This window comes from Notothenia coriiceps, unplaced genomic scaffold (assembly GCF_000735185.1).
Source record: "Notothenia coriiceps isolate Sejong01 unplaced genomic scaffold, NC01 NC01_scaffold00032523, whole genome shotgun sequence".
Lineage (NCBI taxonomy): Eukaryota > Metazoa > Chordata > Actinopteri > Perciformes > Nototheniidae > Notothenia > Notothenia coriiceps.
In genome coordinates, this window is record NW_011365224.1 from 128805 (window position 1) to 146294 (window position 17490).

Here is a 17490-nt window from a genome sequence, read left to right on the forward strand (position 1 = left end):
CATCAGCGTTCTTCGTTCCATGTTTTGAACTATTGTTCACTGTGTTTGTTATCTGAAGTCAATGAACGCTAGATCGGCGCATGGCCAGCACAACGGGAATCTGACGAACTGATCCATGAAGACGGTGGTCCCCGCGGGTGCGACGGAACCAAGAAGCAGCGATCGAAATGCGATGAGTTTTCAATGGCGTAATTTCGCGTAATTAAGGCGAATCTAATTGACACCGTACAGTGACCAACCTCGTGTGATGACCTTCTCCACTTCCACCACGTTGAGATCCACCAAGTCGCTGCTGCCTCATCCGGTGACGCATTAATAGACCGCTGAGTAACCTGAGTTCGCTGGGAAAAGCAGCTACAGTAGCACTGAGACCCAGAATGTATGGATAACTATTCGACGAGAGCCATATCGGAACAGGAACAAACGCGTGTGTCAGCGCATCATAAGATTTCAGCCATGGAAGATACGGCCAAAGAGCCAAGTTCAAGGGTGGGCGTCCATATATAATCTCCTATTAGATATCTTCACTGACGATAGCTTACGAAAGGGCAAGGAGAGAAAAAGCATCCCCGACAATACCGTGAGGCATAGCAACAATATCTGTGACATTTTTTTATCAAGACCAAGAAACCGCAAATCATGTTAGTCTATAATCACACCAGGCTCCGCCCTCTACTGGACTCAATGGGTACTAACTCTCCATCATGCTATGCAGGCATTCACCTACTGAGTTGCATAAACTTAGCCGGCCAATCGGGGTGAGCCTACCTGAACGCGCGCAGGTCCACAGTATATAAGGCGGCTAATGCCTCCCGAGTGTCATCCTTTTTCTCTTAAGCGAGCAGCAACAACAGAAGCTAAACGTAAAAGAAGATAAAGAGATAGGAAAATAATATGGACTCACCACTCCTTGAACCTTGGCCTTGCCCTACATACCATGGCTTAATTATGGGCGCTAATCCCCACCGTTTGTGCTTTGAGTGTTTGGGGCCCGATCACGCTGTGGAGGGCATCAAACATTCTCCGTCCTGCAGTGCATGTCGTGCGCTCCCGCGGCTCAGATACCAACAGCATTATGCCTCGCCGGATGAGGCGCAGGACCAGGAGGAGCTCGAGGTGGTGGAAATGGAGGATCAAGAGGTGGTCGAGGAGGTGCCATTTGTGTTCGCCATTCCGGGGGAAAGACAAGGACTTCTCGATGTCGGGTGCTTCTGGGTCCGGCGTCCACGAGGGTCCACCGCTCAGGTCAGCCCGTCAGGATTTCCCGTTGGTGATGGCCATGGCGGCGGAGCGTGTGGGTCTACCGCTCCCCCCTCTGCTACCACCCAAACCAGTGAGCCGCCTCCGTCAGGGGTTTTATGGCCCGGTTCAGCCAACCCAGCTGGCCTTTGTGTCGCCCCCCGTTGCCGGATATCTGGCAGTGTGTGGAGGCAACGTGGCGGCACCCTCTCAAAATGAGGGCTCCGGTGGCTGGCATGGCGGGATTGCTCAGGGTGCAGGGCCACACGGACAAAGCGTGTCCCGGTGTGCCCCCCCTCTCGATGAGAGCCTGGCGGCCCATCTGCTCCCACAGGCAGAAGGTTGGGCGGAGGGGAAAAGACCCCTGCCCCCGCTGCCTCGTGACCGTGAAACGCTGGAATATCTTGATAAATATTCCGGCTCAGGGTACAGCTGGCGGCGGGGGCCAATAATCTGGGCGTGTTAGGGGTCTCGCTGATCACTACTCAGCAGGAAGCCCCCCGTATCCACGGCTCTTCCGTTGTTAGGAGACACACCGCGTAAAACCCCAGATTAATGCTTTTTTCCCTCTGGGTGGAAACTGCATTATGGGGGAGCGCGCGCTCCCACAAGAAAAACGGCCCTTTCTGTGTCAGCCCCCCACGGGCCAAACTTCCTTTTATGGAGGGTTTGGCGACGGAGTGGGCCACCAGAGAATACTACAGTTTCTTAGCTGCAGCTCCACAGCTGATTGCATGTCCCCTAACGCAGTGTTACGGGGAATGGAAGCTCAGCTGTGTACTGACAGAGTGGATGGACAGGACACAGAGACTGGGTTATTCACTCCAGTTTTGCAGCATCCCTCCTCCATTCAGGGGCATAAGGTGTGCATCGGGAGGCGTAGCCGCCTCATATACTGTGGGCCTGTGCGCGCATTCAGGTAGGCTCGCCCTGATTGGCCGGCTACGTTTATGCAACTCAGTAGGTGAATGCCCGCATAGCATGATAGAGAGTAATAACCATAGAGTCCAGTAGAGCGCTCCGCCTGTGCTTATATAACTAGGGTTACAATACGTAACTCCCCGTTATGGTGCTTATTCATAATTTCCCTAGTGGTGGGCCATCAGACCTTCTCTGCTGACCTAAACACTATCAGAATCACTGACTAAAGTTTTTATATTTTAATATTTGAAAGTGTTTTCATTAAAATGCATAGAATTATTTCCAATAGTCTCTTTTTCTTCAGTTGATAGCTTTCCTCCCTGTTGCGCTCGGTTGCGCTGCGTCCAGTAATGGTTGTTTATGTTGGAGCTTTTATCCAATCATATTTAGTCCGAATGTTTTGCTCTGTCAAATAAATCTGCCTTGAGGCCTTCAGAATCAACAGTGCATGCGCTTGTAGCTTAAAATAAATGACAGTGAAACGGTTGCAATGACCAATCAGATTTCAAGTAGGCGACCCCGGGGCCATCTAGCAGGCTAACGATGACATCTGATTTTCACGTCATATGATGAGATTGTGATATTGATAGGAGCACTGCAACTGTATTGCTGATCCACTTGGTGTTTGGAACCATTTAAGTTTGCAAACTTGAGTTGTCTAACCAAAACAGCAATAAGACACCAAAGCGTAAACTTACAATCAACTGTTCTTTTGAAACCTGTTTGGGAAACCCGAGTGGATCTACAGCTTAACGAACAAGTGAGAAAAGGAGCTCCACAATGGTTTTTGCCAGAAATACATGGATACATGGATTTTGTGTACAAATGATCAAACATATACATGGTTAGTATACTATAATGACTTTAATTTAGATTTTTTATGTTTTGGATATTTTATTAAGTAAATATTAATGCTTCTGCTACAGTGTTATTTGGTTTTCCTGCTCTAGTAATGGCATTCATTCTCGCTACATTCTGTCTGTGATGTCACGCCCTGTTCTACTGCGTTTCTGTATAATATTAATGGTTTATATATGTATATATATACTTGTGCTTTATAATAATAACTCATTCAGTTTGTGATGTATTTATTTTTGTTGACAATTAAGCATTTTATAATTGAATTAGTTGTGTATTTGGTTTATGCAAAAACAAATCAACCATAAAAAACGATGTAGGTTAAGATAGGAGTTGAGCTAGGATTTAGCAATAAAGCACAATGAGACACAATTTTTTTTTTTCATTTACTTCGCAACAGCAATAGCAAATTGTGACAGACCTGTAAAATGTCATTTGAGTCATTGCTATAATCATCATAAATAGAGAACATCTGTGAGAACATTGGGAATATCTACTGGCAACACAAAATGTAGCCTACATTACTTCCCTCCTTGTTTGCAAGGAATTTGGATTGCCATTTATATACTGTATATATATATATATAAAACTTCTTAAAGCTGCATTCATCAATTATTCTCCTAGTGGGCAAAGATAAGCCACAATAGACTAGCTGATGTACAGCGACCACCGATTACACTGGTTTACAGTGTAATCTTACACTTACAGATTACAAAACTGAGTTGTCTACTAATGCTAATGGTAGCCAGCTTTATCTGTGCACCTTTTGCTGCTAGAATAGTGGCATTCATTTGTTTATTTAAGATTTGTTAGCTGAAAACAGCTAGAAGCTGCATACATGTGGTTGAAAAGATCTGTGGGACTGAACCATACAGTACAAAAAGTGTACAGTTGTGAAACAAAAATCATCAGTTTATCAGGAGCTAAAAGTGTACAACTGTATAGGGTGATAACTTTAATTTTTCAGCCACTTTTTCATTTCACAGAGGAATTTTGCCAATCAAATAAAACTGATCAATGCAGGTCAAGTTCCATAAAGTTCCAATAATATTTTTTTTTCATATTTAACAAGTTTCATTGCCGCTGAGTAGCCAGTCGTCCTCATGATGGTCTCATGTCAGTATGCTAACTGTATCAAGGCATCACGTCAAGTCATTTGGTACAGATACATTGGTTCTTAAAGAAATCAAAATCTTACATAAAACAAACTGGCAAAACATGATTGAAACACACTGAGTACATTTCAAACAGACAGCATAGAGAAAATATCAGTGTCTTGACAAATATAATACTCAACAAACATGCACCACAAAGTAGAAGACATGTTAACACACTACAACGGTGAAGTGTTTATCTTTGCGACAGTATTTAGCTAATATATTGCTGTTAAACTTGCGATTATGATGGCAAGACTCATTGCCGTTGTTCATGGCTGCTCAGCTAAGCCACTCTTGTGCTAGGATATTTATTGGTACATTGTATCATCGCAGTGCCAATAGAGAGCATAATACAGACAATGAACTGCAATTTTTGTGTATGTACACGTGTGTGATGTATATACATATATAAATAATCTAGAAAATTGTTGATGGAATAATTGTTGGTTGCAGCTATAGCCTCACTTAGTGACCTATAAATAAAAATAGATATGGATGGATCAATAGAAGGGTGCAGACAGACAGCAAACAACCAAACTGTTTTGTTTGATAACACTTGTGTGTCTCTTTTAAGAACCAAATCCCATAATTTCCCAGCTATGAACTGTCTGTGAAATGTCATCTTGACATTCAGAGGCTTTTATCTGGCCGGAAAAAAAGATTACGGTTTTGTACCTAATTTGATCTTCAATTAAAGGGAAATTTCACAGATGAAACAAATATCTGGGACACAATCAGGGTCGCGGCACCCAGCAATTTAGTCTAATTATATAATTTAGATGAGATTACCTAAGGAAACAAGCTCTAGATGAGAGTGTAAGGAACTACCTGGAAGTGTGTGTGTGTGTGTGTGTGTGTGTGTGTGTGTGTGTGTGTGTGTGTGTGTGTGTGTGTGTGTGTGTGTGTGTGTGTGTGTGTGTGTGTGTGTGTGTGTATTTATGTATGTTGATCCCCTTCATAAATGTATTGTTCTCTTATATCTACAATAGAGGCAACAGGAGATGTGAAGCTTTGAACCAAGCTCTAAACTGAAGTAAAAGTATCCACATTTAGAAGAGTGCTGCCCCGTCCTCTTGTCGTGCAGAGATGAGTGAAGATGCCAAGATGAGTATATAAAAACAACACTTTCTCTGCAGGCCCCATCACAGGGCTTCAAAGGAGAATGCAAGGACGAGATGAAAGGCTGGATGCACTGTGGTTTCTAAGAGCTGGCTAGCCCTCTACTTAAAGATGTCAAGGTTTGCGTGTTCAGCAGATTATTTTTATCATTGGGATATAACAGTTGAATCAAGTACCCTCTAATGTGGCAAACTAGCAGGTGTGCAAAGAGGTCAATAGAACATCTAAGATAGTTTCAATAAGCGGACGGAGCATCTGGCAAGCAAATATTTACAAGATAGATGGCTGGTAAATCTCTGAGCATTTCTGCCTGTAGAGTTCCTTCTGGCCACCTCATTTAAAAATCAAAAACTGAATAATCGAAAAACATGCTAGTGTTTGGTATCCGTTCCGAATTGTAAGCAAACTTCTTTTTTTTAAAGTGCAAGAAGAATCATCAACCGTGGAAACCCTTTAAGAGTTGACAATTGTTAATACTGCATCCTCCATCTCCCTAACATCTGAAAACAGTTCTGTCTTTGTCCCCGTTTTTAAATCACACTGAATCTAGATCACAGAAGTTATTATTATTATTATGGATTTTGGGTGTAGGAGAACACATATAGGTATGAGGGTTTCTTTACATTGGACACACTTTGTTCTCTGCGATCGGCAGCTGGACTAATGAGCCACAGTCGGTGGGAGAATCATCAGATCCGTTGCCCCCCACGGGGATGCGAGTTGCAATGGCCGACATTTCTCCTGTTTGACTGTCTGCAGTAATCCCAGGTCGCTCTGAGGTCGGGTTCAGGTGGCTGTCTGGGATAGTCCCTTTGCCACAGAAGAGCTGCATGAGGCACTTCCTGAACTGGACAGAAAACAAGAGAATTAGGAGCAATCAGCTAAGGTAATAATTTGCACATACATTGTTTTAGGGGTTATGTTCACGTACATGAAACATGTCTGTAAAAGAATAATGCAAGATTTCGGGAAAAACTCTAATGACAAAACATTCAGATTATAGTTTAGCATCATTTGGAGGCAGGGGGAAAAGCTAGCCAGCATTGAGGTAGGAGGAAAGCTAGCTCTCTCTTGAAAATACAACTACCAACACTTACTCTAGGGATCAATTATTAACAAACAGAAAAAATAAGAGATGGAAGTGGCAAGGCCTGTCAAAAGCTGTTCTTCACATAGCCCTTTTCAACCAGTCCTCACTAATAGCCCCAGAATCATTGGTTTCCACTTAGCTTTACATTTAAAACACTCATTGAGCGTTTTTCAGAGTGGACCTCACACCCTCATGCCCCAGGGAGAACTCGTGATTCCTGACCCTTAATGACCTGTCTAATTTAACACGCAAGCCTCCTAACTGCTCCCCTCAAATCAGTAATGCTTTCAAAGAGTGGCAGTAAAACCTCTGATCTCATGAAAAAAGCTACAATGTGTATGGCTTTGTTCACTCTGGGAGCTGTTAAACCGCTTACACCAAGCACTTCTGCTGGTCTGCTAGCCGTCACCACCCCACGCCTCGTCACCATGGGTGCTCAGGCTTTTAGCTGCACTGCTCCCAGACTCTGGAACTCCCTCCCCTCGCACATCCGACAGTCAGACACAATCACCATATTCAAATCCCAATTAAGAACCCACCTGTTAAAATCTGCCTACTCACTGTAGTGCTCCCCATTATATGTTTCATTTGTGTCCACTTGATTGTCTCCTCCATGATTTCCTGTTTGTGTTTTTATCATGTTCTGTTGCCTATTAGCTTTTTATTTTTTAACAAATTGTACGGTGTCCTTTGGTGTCATGAAAGGCGCCTAAAATAAAATGTATTATTATTATTATTATTGTATAAATCCCACCAACATTGAAAAATATAGCTTTTAATACACTACCATTGAGGGAATATGGTCATTATATGTCACCCCAAAGGCAACAGGAATAACAGGAAACACACAATAATTTACTCTGCAACAGTTTAAAGCTGATTCTAGATTGTCACAGGAATGGCGACACCAGTTTCAATCATACCTATTATGCCTGCATTATTTACTTAATCACTGCTATGCTGACCACATCATCATACCTAAACAGCAGAATAGGTGGTTAGCGATGACTCTCAAATTGGCATATAACAGTTTGAGCTAAAATGGGAAAAGGGTAGCAGGGTGGCAGTTTTAAACATGTGACCATTGTATTCTAAGTTTAGAATTGTTTTTACTTGGATAGGTTAGAATAGGATCAGGGTTTGGGCTTTAAAATAGTACGTTTGATACTTACTTTAGCACTTACTGTAGTCACGTAGAGTGTGACCTATTTACGTACAAACTTTTCTACTTTCTCCATTGATTCAGACATAACAACTACCGCCACTAGAGGTTTCTGTCTAACAAAAACATAGGTACGGGCCGTAATACGCTACTTGAACAGTAATCTATATGCCTGTGGCTGTTTTTTTCCGCGTTTTTTTGGGTGATGATAGCTTGGTAGCCCCCAGTGTTGGGAATGTACTTTTGTTCTGGGCATGGGCAAGTGTGAGCTCAGATGATACTCAGAATGATACTCTGCAATTTTGTCCAAATCCTTTCCCTATGCAACCTTAAGTTGACCTTCATTTTTTTTTATCTTTGACTAAAGCATGAAAAGATTAAAAGAGAATGCTGGGGAAAAAGCTTTTACTACGAAAAATAGGCCAGCCGTCGTTAGCACAGCATATGAAATGTACAGCAGAGTGGCACAGTCTGTGGAAACATTGAATTAAACCTTGGGTTACTGTCGGGCACTACATTCCTGTGGGATCATGCACATACTGTTGATGCTGCAACCTGCTGCTGGGTGAAAGTGATGACAAATATTTGGTATCAATTCTGCCTTCACATGATACGCGATTTGCTCTCTGCTCACTGTGAGGCGGGCGCAGATCTAGTTAGTTTTGTTTCTATGGTTACCTCCTTTACTAGCTTGTGCCGGCTTATGCTGTTATCTAAATGGTTGTGCGACGGAAGGTCAGCTCCAATCGATTTCAGAATTTAAATAATTTGGACTTTGAGCATAGCGATCAGCAACCATTTTTAGTAACATTTAATTTGTTTTGATTGAGGCAGAAAACTAAATATTGTACGATTAACTACGCAAAGAGTACAGAGTGCTTATGTGATAACTTTTCATTTTGTGAAACATATCAAAGTACAAAGGCATTGATGTTGTAAGGACATTATCCCATAGGTGTTCCACCGCCACGGTCATGGTGCATTTCTGCATTGCAGTTTTGGGATATTAATGGGACTGTAAATATTTCCGATTTCAGTTCTTTCACTTCCAAGCAGCTTTAATTATTGCACAGCTACATAATAACAGTGCTCTTTTTTCTTGTGGTTGACCTGCATTCCAGCAATATGTCAGACATTTGTTACATGCTAGCTTACTTGCTTGATTACTTATATAATCTGAAAAATATGTGAGCGTGAAAATTCCAATGATGATCATGGCTATGTAATGCTAGGAGTTTCACAAACTCAACCTACGGCAGCGAGAGGATAATAAAGTACGCTTTCTCACATTTGACCATTCAAATGTCCCCTTCCACATCACAGCACTGTTTCCTATCTATCCAACCTTAGTGTTATGTAATGTGCGTTATGTGTCATTATGTGACCTTTTGACCTCCTAGAGATTCCAAGAGGCTGCCTCCCTAAGTATAAAATGCTGCTTAAGCAGCACCCGACATGCATTATGGGAATCCCTTGAGACTCTGGATGGCCTCCCACTGGTAAGTAACTCGGAACGGAGAGCGATGATGCAATCAAGCACTGGAAGTTGGCTGGCTTCAATAGGCACAATAAGTGTAGAAGAACAACAGTTTGGCTGAAGCTGCATAGGCGTCCTTATTAACATTCAGTCAATGTCTTATTGGAGACACTATACGATGTTTGTCAACAGTGAGTGCAGCCCAAAAGTAGGGCAATCTGATGGACATGTGGAATGCATTCATCTCCCTGAAAGGAATGTCTGTTCTAGACATTGTGCCAGGCACATATAGTAGGACCTCCATATCCCTATCTGAAAATAGAACACTTTAAATTGGATGCTAGGCATAAATGGTGATGGAATGGACAGTTTTAATGTTGCGCTGGCTGGACTAAAATAAGCTATTAAAAACACAAACACCTTTCATGTAGAATAAACCCTTGCAAAGACAATGGAGCCCTGTGAGAACATGGCAGGGTACATTTTTACATGAAAAGGTCATACTAAAGAACTTCAGCTTCACATGAAGTTAAAATGTAGCTTCACATGATGATATAAAAAAAAAGGAGAGGCCAAAATGCAGTGTAGGGTAAAGAAAAGCAATGTGACAAGAGTTAATTGGACACTGCATGCTCATGTTTACCGGAGATACTAAAAGAAGTAAAGTTGGTGAGTCCAGCTTTCCACGAGCAGTCAGCCCTTCGGGGCATCAGTGTTTTGCTGCAGGAGACAGTTCGGTCCATTTAAGGTGAAGAGGAGGATACAACTGTCCCACTCTGTTTATCCTGATAAATACAGCATTCACATAAAAGCCATAGACTCCTGAGACAGGGCCCTTGCATGCATTCTGAGTCCTGAAGTATTGTAAAACACACATCCTGGTGCCTTTCTAGGCATGTAACAGACATATATTTTTGCCAACAGAAAATATATTTTGTTTTAATAATGGGGTTTGCAGCAAACATGTTTTATGGCAGTAAGGACATTTAACATATATAAGGATATATTGTTTTGTTCCCAATAAAAATGTTTATTTTCTTCGTAAGAATTCATTTAGAGTCTAAAATAGATTACCTTGACATTTAAGAAGTATTTTCCAATTAAAAGCCTTATAAGATATACCCATGTCAATCTTGTGGGAAGGTGGTTCTATTTTCCATGCTTCATAAAACCCAGTGTGTCTCGCTTACACTAGGAAGGAGCTAGACAGCACCATGTAAATGCCATGAAGAACTGCAAGCCTCACAAGCATACCATAGGTGGCTAATGTATTTTTTTAACAGAGCCACGCATTGACAATTGTACTCTCTGGATTTCATGTTTCATTTATTTATACACCATGCATTATTGAGAGACAACAGAAAAAACAACAGAAAAAGACGTCTCAGTATTCTGCAGCAGCTTTCATCTACTACACACTCCACTAGGGAAAGAGGAATGGATTTTCCCTTTACATTGCTTATGGACACTGCGAAAAATACTCAAATAAACCAAGCAAACATGATCGAAATGTCAGAGTTAAGTAGTATTTGTTTCTGACATTTCAACTCTCAGTTACCTGTTTGTTCATAAAGACATAGATGACTGGGTTGTAGACAGCAGCTGTCTTGGAAAAGAAGGCAGGGATGGCAGCCATCCTGGGGTCAATATGGATGGTTGGACACGCTGTGACCAGGATGGAGAAGGCTGCGTACGGCGTCCAGCCCACCATGAAGGCCACGATCATCATCACCACCATGCGGGTCACCTGCCTCTCAGGCTTCCTGGCAGTGGCCAGACGACCATGAGACACCTGGGGGAACAGAACCACGAGAGGCTATATGTCACTGTAATTAAGACAGTCTAGAGGGGAGAAAAGTACTGATTTAAAAGCTGATACTTGTACCAAATTGTTTTATTTTATTATGCCAATAACTGAATTATCCAACTCAAATGTAATATTATATTTGGCCTTTGAAACAACTCTGAGGTTACTATTTCTTACACTTTCAACAAGTTTCGGTTTTAAAGACAGGTCACCATCTATTCATATTCAATGATATGGAGTCCACTATTTTGTTGTGGGAGTAATCTCTTGCGCAACTATGTGCTTTCATGGAATTTCGCAATGTATCAAATTGATATCATCACGTTGTAGGCTCCTGATGACGCAATATACAGAACCCCTGGGTTCTGCGCTGCAAAAAGAAGGAATGCTTCAGCTATTTTATTATGATTTCAACAGGACCATACCAACAGTAATCGCCTGTCGGAGGTCTGTATAAATAGTGTTCATTTTCCAAAACTAAAATAAAAGCTCCACAGGGAACTATGAATTTGGCTTTAAAATGTTTTTCTGCGCAGCTTGATTGTTACTGAAGTCAGGCTTTATTAACCTTTACAGCTTCTTAATGTACTGTGAGTGCATTTACAGAAAGTAACAACAAATGTGCAGCTGCCAATGAAATGGGAATTTTCTCGTTTTTAGTGCAACCTTTTATGAAATAGTTGTGATGTCAAACTTAAAAGCTCTTAAGTGTTGCCCCTTTATGCATGAACAATGAAAATGTAAGTCATTCTAGTGTAAGGGTTGGAGTTGAAAACAAACATTTCAAATGTGTCTCTTTATAGAGTAACAAATATCATCTGCAGCTTTATTTCAAAGCCAGTGTATTCACATTGAACATGGGGGTAAACATGCTGTGAAGAGAGGAGGACTGGCCAACATTAACTGATATTTCTAGGGTTAAAGGGGCCCTGTTTAGCTTTTGGGGGTGTTCCCTGTATTGTGTAATATACATTTTTGATCATGTCAATGGTCTGCAAAGCAGAAATCCAGAGGGAGTCTCTCAATCACAACAGAGCCGGCCAGTTAACCAATTAGAGAATAATGCAGAAGAATCTCTTTTCCAGTGTAGGGAGTAACGCTCTACAAAGAATAATACATCTCCCCTTCGACTTACATTGGGAAAGTGTAAATTAGCGTCTCATATTTTTTTCAGCTTAATTATCTACCAGTACAAACATCTTTATAGCCCTTATTTAAATCCATTGGGCCTTAAAGTTGTAAAATACAGTAGCTACATCTTGGACCACTGATCAACTCTCAATGAAAAGAGCCTCCCCTCCAACGCTGTATCCAGTTGTCTTAATTAATCCATGGTGAAAAGAGGTGCTGCAGCACAGGCATATGAGACAAATAAAGAGCTTTTTGAACATTAAAGCATGGAGACATTTCACAGTAGAGGCACAAAACACAAATGTGAACCTGAACATTTGCATAATAGGGCCCCTTTAAAAGCAGTCTACTGTAATTTCAATGTAGACTTTATGATTATAGTCCACTCTTAAGCACACTACTGGAGGCTGATTTCTTCCACGCTCCCCTCTGGTCTCTGCTGCTGACTTCAATTCTTCAGGCAATCACATTTTCAAACTAAAGCAATTTACCTGAATATACCCTATGGCACTTATTTGGTAATATTAGCATAATTAAGCAACCAATGTGTCAATTGGTTTATAATTTGACAATTTGAATGCATTTCACAAAATACCTCAATATGAATGAAAGTCTGAGCAGCATTTATAAACTAATGATTTCCATTCGTGTCGTGTTAGAACTCATACGGACCTTCTTGAGCTTCCGCAGGAGCTTTCCATAGCAGAAGAATATAACTCCAAGAGGAAGAATGAAGCAGGTGGCGAAGAAAGTGATGATGTAGCTGTGATCTATCATGTTGGTGGAATACCTGTGCAGAGATGGAGAATAAAGATGTTAACATTCAGATTGTGCTTCAGATATCAGTCAACAAATAGTTACATGTAGTGAATAGAGTAACGATTATTCAATTTATAGATTAGTCAATAGCCAATTAAATAATCTAGAAAATCGTTGATGGAATAATTGTTGGTTGCAGCTATAGCCTCACTTAGTGACCTATAAATAAAAATAGATATGGATGGATCAATAGAAGGGTGCAGACAGACAGAAAACAACCAAACTGTTTGTTTGACAACACTTTGTGTCTCTTTTAAGAACCAAATCCCATAATTTCCCAGTTATGAGCTGTCTGTGAAAATAGTTTGACATTCAGAGGCTTTTATCTGTCTGGAAAAAAAGATTACAGTTTTGCACCTAATTTGATCTTCAATTGAAAGGGACATTTCAAAGATGAAAAAAATATCTGGGACACAATTAGGGTGCCCAGCAATTTAGTCTAATTATGTAATTGACATGAGATTACTTACGGAAACAAGCTCTAGATGAAAGTGTAAGGAACTACCTGAAAATGTGTGTGTGTGTGTGTGTGTGTGTGTGTTTTGTGTGCCTCCATCTTAGTCATCGTAGAACCAGGGAAGTGTGGCCTGCACATGTTTGTGATGGATGGATTCACACCTCAGACCTCATGAATTTATTATCTGTCCAAATAACAAACAAAATAATTCAGGCACGTGGCCAGGGCCATGTTGTGGTTAAAAGACAATTTGTCAGGTATAACTGCACAAAATAATCCTGAATATTCAGGAAACTTGCCAATAATTAGGGGCAGTGGTGTAAAGTAAAGAGAATGTAATCAATCCTACTTAGGTACAATTTGAGAGAGTTGTACTTTACTTGAGCATTTAAATGTTTTGCTACTTTGTACTTCTACCCCACTTCAATTCAGAGGTAAATGGTGTACTTCTACTCCACTTCATGTACTTAATACCTTTAGTTACTTTACAGATGTGGATGAATGATGTGAAATATAATCAGGTCTTAAATCGGACTTTAGTTCCACCTGGAGTAAATTCACAAGCTACCCTGCAGTATACAAAGTCATTCAAACTAGCTGCACCTTTACCAGCTTTGAGAACACTTTAATGCATCAATAATTGTATCCTGAGATAAAAAGATGAGCATAAACGAGGCTTTTTGAATACATCAGGCTGTGCATGTGGCCGCAATTAGTACCTCGAACACCTGTTAGGTGTCTCGCTCCTGCTGTTTACAAGATGTTTTCTGACACATGCAGCATGCAGTCAGGGTGGAGCAGGTCATCTATGTGATGGGGGTTTCCTTATGTGATCTGTTAATTGCTTCATCTGAGAAATGGGTTCCTCACTGAACTTGAGGAGACTCTGAGCCCTCGATATTCACATCTTTGATCAATGCACCTAAATAAAATTATTCAGATAGCACCCTGAGCTCAAATCCAACCTGTGTCTTGACTTTTCCCATAAGACTCTTTCACACAGTTTCAGATAATACATCTGTCGCAGTATGATAGATATGAGCCACAGGGCAGGTGGAAAGACAATCTGTATCTCCTTGTGTGTCAGGTGTGTGGTCAGAAAGATAATTAATAAAGGGTTATGTATGGGGTAAGATTACGTGGAACCTTAGCAAAAGGTTAAAATCTGGTTTGGTTAAAAGAGTCTCAAGATGAAGCTTGTGGAGCGGATTAGGAGTTTGTTTGTTCATATTTTTCTACTAAGAATAGGTCAAATGTTCTGTATCGTAAAGGTGTCACTTGTATTGGGGAACCCACAGAGAATGGTCATCCAACACTGTAGTTACCCCCTGTTTTATGGCAGTTTCAGCCTCTTTTACGTTCTTATTGTAATGTTACAGGCTCAACTCCACTTAGATATGAGCTGATCAACCCCAAAACATCTACCGTTCAAGCTGGGATAAATCTATCTGTGATTGGCTAATGTGCTCATTGGATGGTCCACCTCTAAAATATGGAGTCGCTCAGTAGCTGCAGAGAGACAGCGGTGGAAAACTGAGTGTGGGGTTGCGATCGGATAATCCAAAAATCAGCTCCTAAATTCTAACCCTATCGTCTATCCCCTGGCCTGAGTGAAACGTCACGGGGTTAAGGGATAGTGGATAGGAGAATTCAAAAGGACTTAGGAGGAGAGATTGCAGTACTTTAGAGAATCCGACTGCACTTTCACTATCCGGCGTGTTTATGATGCACCAGCGGACGTCCTGAATGTGCGTCTGCTGCTGTGGTGAAACTATGAAAACTACAGTTTTCTATACAACGGACTACATGATGTATAATAAGAAGGAGGGACTACTGTAAACTCATCTAGAGACTCTGCACCGTGCTCTGATGCTGTTGTGTTATGCTTTATGAACGTGGACAACAGAGAAACATATTCTTCATGACCAAAGTTGGAATTGAAATAAAAAAGGAAAGTGAAACTTATGCTCTTCAACCTCTCCCTCCGGTCCACATTAATATAAATGATCCCAATGTATGATTGTATGAACTATGAAAAGATCTTAAAATAAATACAAATGTATTTATTATAAACGTTAGTCCTTAACACCTATCACTGTGTACATCACCATTCAAACATCTTTTAAAAATTGAACAAACCCCACACAGCTCAGTGAAATGTTGACTTTATTTGACAATTTCAGTAAAAACTAATGCTCATATTTCTCTTTTTGATTATAGTACTGATGAACGTTCAAAACAAAGCACTTTGGCAAGTTACCACATACGTTTTAAAATGCTTAATAAGCACCGTAACTTTCATGATATCATTTCTCAGTCATAATCGGTTGTTTCCATGAACGGCCGACTGTTGTGTGACGGCAAATGCCGCGGCTGCAAGGCATTGTGGGGCAGCATTTTCTCCTCTCCTTTCGTCAAGGGCGGTCCAGTGGTTCCTAAGCTAAAGGAGGTTATAAAGGAAGTTTGAAACCTCCTTTCCTATCATCTAGAGAACGGCACTTATCATGGCTGCCACTGAGGCACTTCCGGGTCATTTCACTTCGTTAGGAAAGGTTCCTAAGCTAAATGGACTATTCGCTTAGCCCTGGATTCTATGAGTGCAACCACTGCCAAGATGGAGGTGGAAGCAAGCTAGCCTCAACTAGCTTATAGGCAAGACCAGCCCACTACACCAGTTGCCTTTTCCTTCCCTTTTTTTAAGCCGGCCACCTCCCCTTTTTGACGCCACCCCTGAGCAAAAATGACTTTCCCCCGCGGCTAGTGCGGCGGGGGCTTCCAAACACGTTTCCCATCCACTGGTTTCATACAAGCCACTAAATTAGATGTTTTCCACCAAATAACGGTTGAACTGAACACTTCCCCCATATAATTTTGTAAGTAGATTCGAAGATACATAGTTTCATGGACTGCCCCGCAAGCTTGAAGCCCTTGGGTTTGCTAGGTTACTAGCTGGGTGGTCCTCCAAATAAGGGGCCGGGGAAACAAAGGTTAGTGGGATCTGTTCATGGTGATTTTAATTCAATACCAAATTGTTGGGGGGAACTGAAAGCTATTACCCCTACTTGGTACTTTGTAGCCCGGTACATTTCCCCCAAAAACCCACATTTTAGACCGCCCTATCGCCAAACAGCAGAGTACTTTCCCAAATCTGATCATTTTTAAGACCTTATAAATCATATTTAAGACCTTTCCATTAATTTTTTGGTCCATATAAAGGACCTTTTTTAAGGCCTTACATTCCAGATTAAATTCAAATGAAAAAGACTTTTTCATAGACCCCGCGGGAACCTGAGGAGACTAATAGGCACAATTATATGCGACAACAGACGGTGGTTTCAGAAACACACAGAAATATTAGAAAATACCCTTAAGGAACATCTAGTTTGAATGGGATGCCCTGTCCAAAACTCAACTACAAATAATGTGTGTTGTGTGGTCGTGTTTGTGGGTGTGTGGGGTGGTGGTGCCTGGCTCGTGCGGTGTGTTGTGTGTTGTGTGTGTGTGGTGGTGCCCCTTTGTGTGGGTGGTGTGGTCCGTGTGGTGCGCGCTCGGCGTGTCGCGTGTGGTGCCCTGAGGCGTGGCTGCGCGCCTGTGTGTGTCGTCCTTGTTTGTTGTGTGTGCCGGCGTTTGACGGCACATAGTGGTCTGTCCCGCGGCGTCCGTTTTGGGAACGGTGCAGCCAGGTGGGGAAACAAAAGACAGCACTTTAACCCCTTCTTCGTCATCCAGGCTTAGTCCACACACAGTTTTTACAATCACACTCCCTGTAATTTGGACATAATTAATAGGATAGTTTAGCTTCTCACCATCATTGCTGTGGCCCACTGATGTTAACGATCGTAACTGGAAAAAGGCTGCCTGTCAAACGTAAACATTCGGCCACGTGGACCTCGCAAACCTCACGAGAGTTACACAAACGGATCCTATTCCTAGCCATAACTCTGCACCGGTTGCGCTGACATTGGCCGCCCGTGATCATCAGATTTGACGACGCTGGATTGTAGGGGTGTCCACGGGGTGAAATTCCCGGCTCACGTTATTGTGAACCAAAATTACCACGGTTACAGATATTATCTCGGTAATTTTTTTTTTTTTAGTGTTAACATTAAGTGAACATTAAGAGTAAGTTTAGGTTAATTAGGCAAGAAGCCAGTACTGTATGGAACAAACTGGTTTAGCGGCCTTACAATGGGTTATAGTCAAGCTACCAACGACATAGAAGCATGGCCGAAGTAGGATGTTTTAAAATGCTA

At 41.6% G+C, this 17490-nt stretch overlaps 1 protein-coding gene across 1 annotated transcript; it reads right to left on the bottom strand.

Annotated features, from left to right (window-relative positions):
• Positions 1-5116: 5116 nt before the first annotated feature.
• On the bottom strand, positions 5117-12753 carry LOC104960932 (opsin-VA-like). Its single transcript, XM_010789126.1, has 3 exons — positions 12634-12753; positions 10582-10815; positions 5117-6141 (listed from the first exon to the last, which is right to left on the bottom strand). The coding sequence occupies exons 1-3, from the start codon at positions 12736-12738 to the stop codon at positions 5914-5916; spliced, it is 567 nt and encodes a 188-aa protein (XP_010787428.1). The 5' UTR covers positions 12739-12753; the 3' UTR covers positions 5117-5913.
• Positions 12754-17490: the final 4737 nt, after the last annotated feature.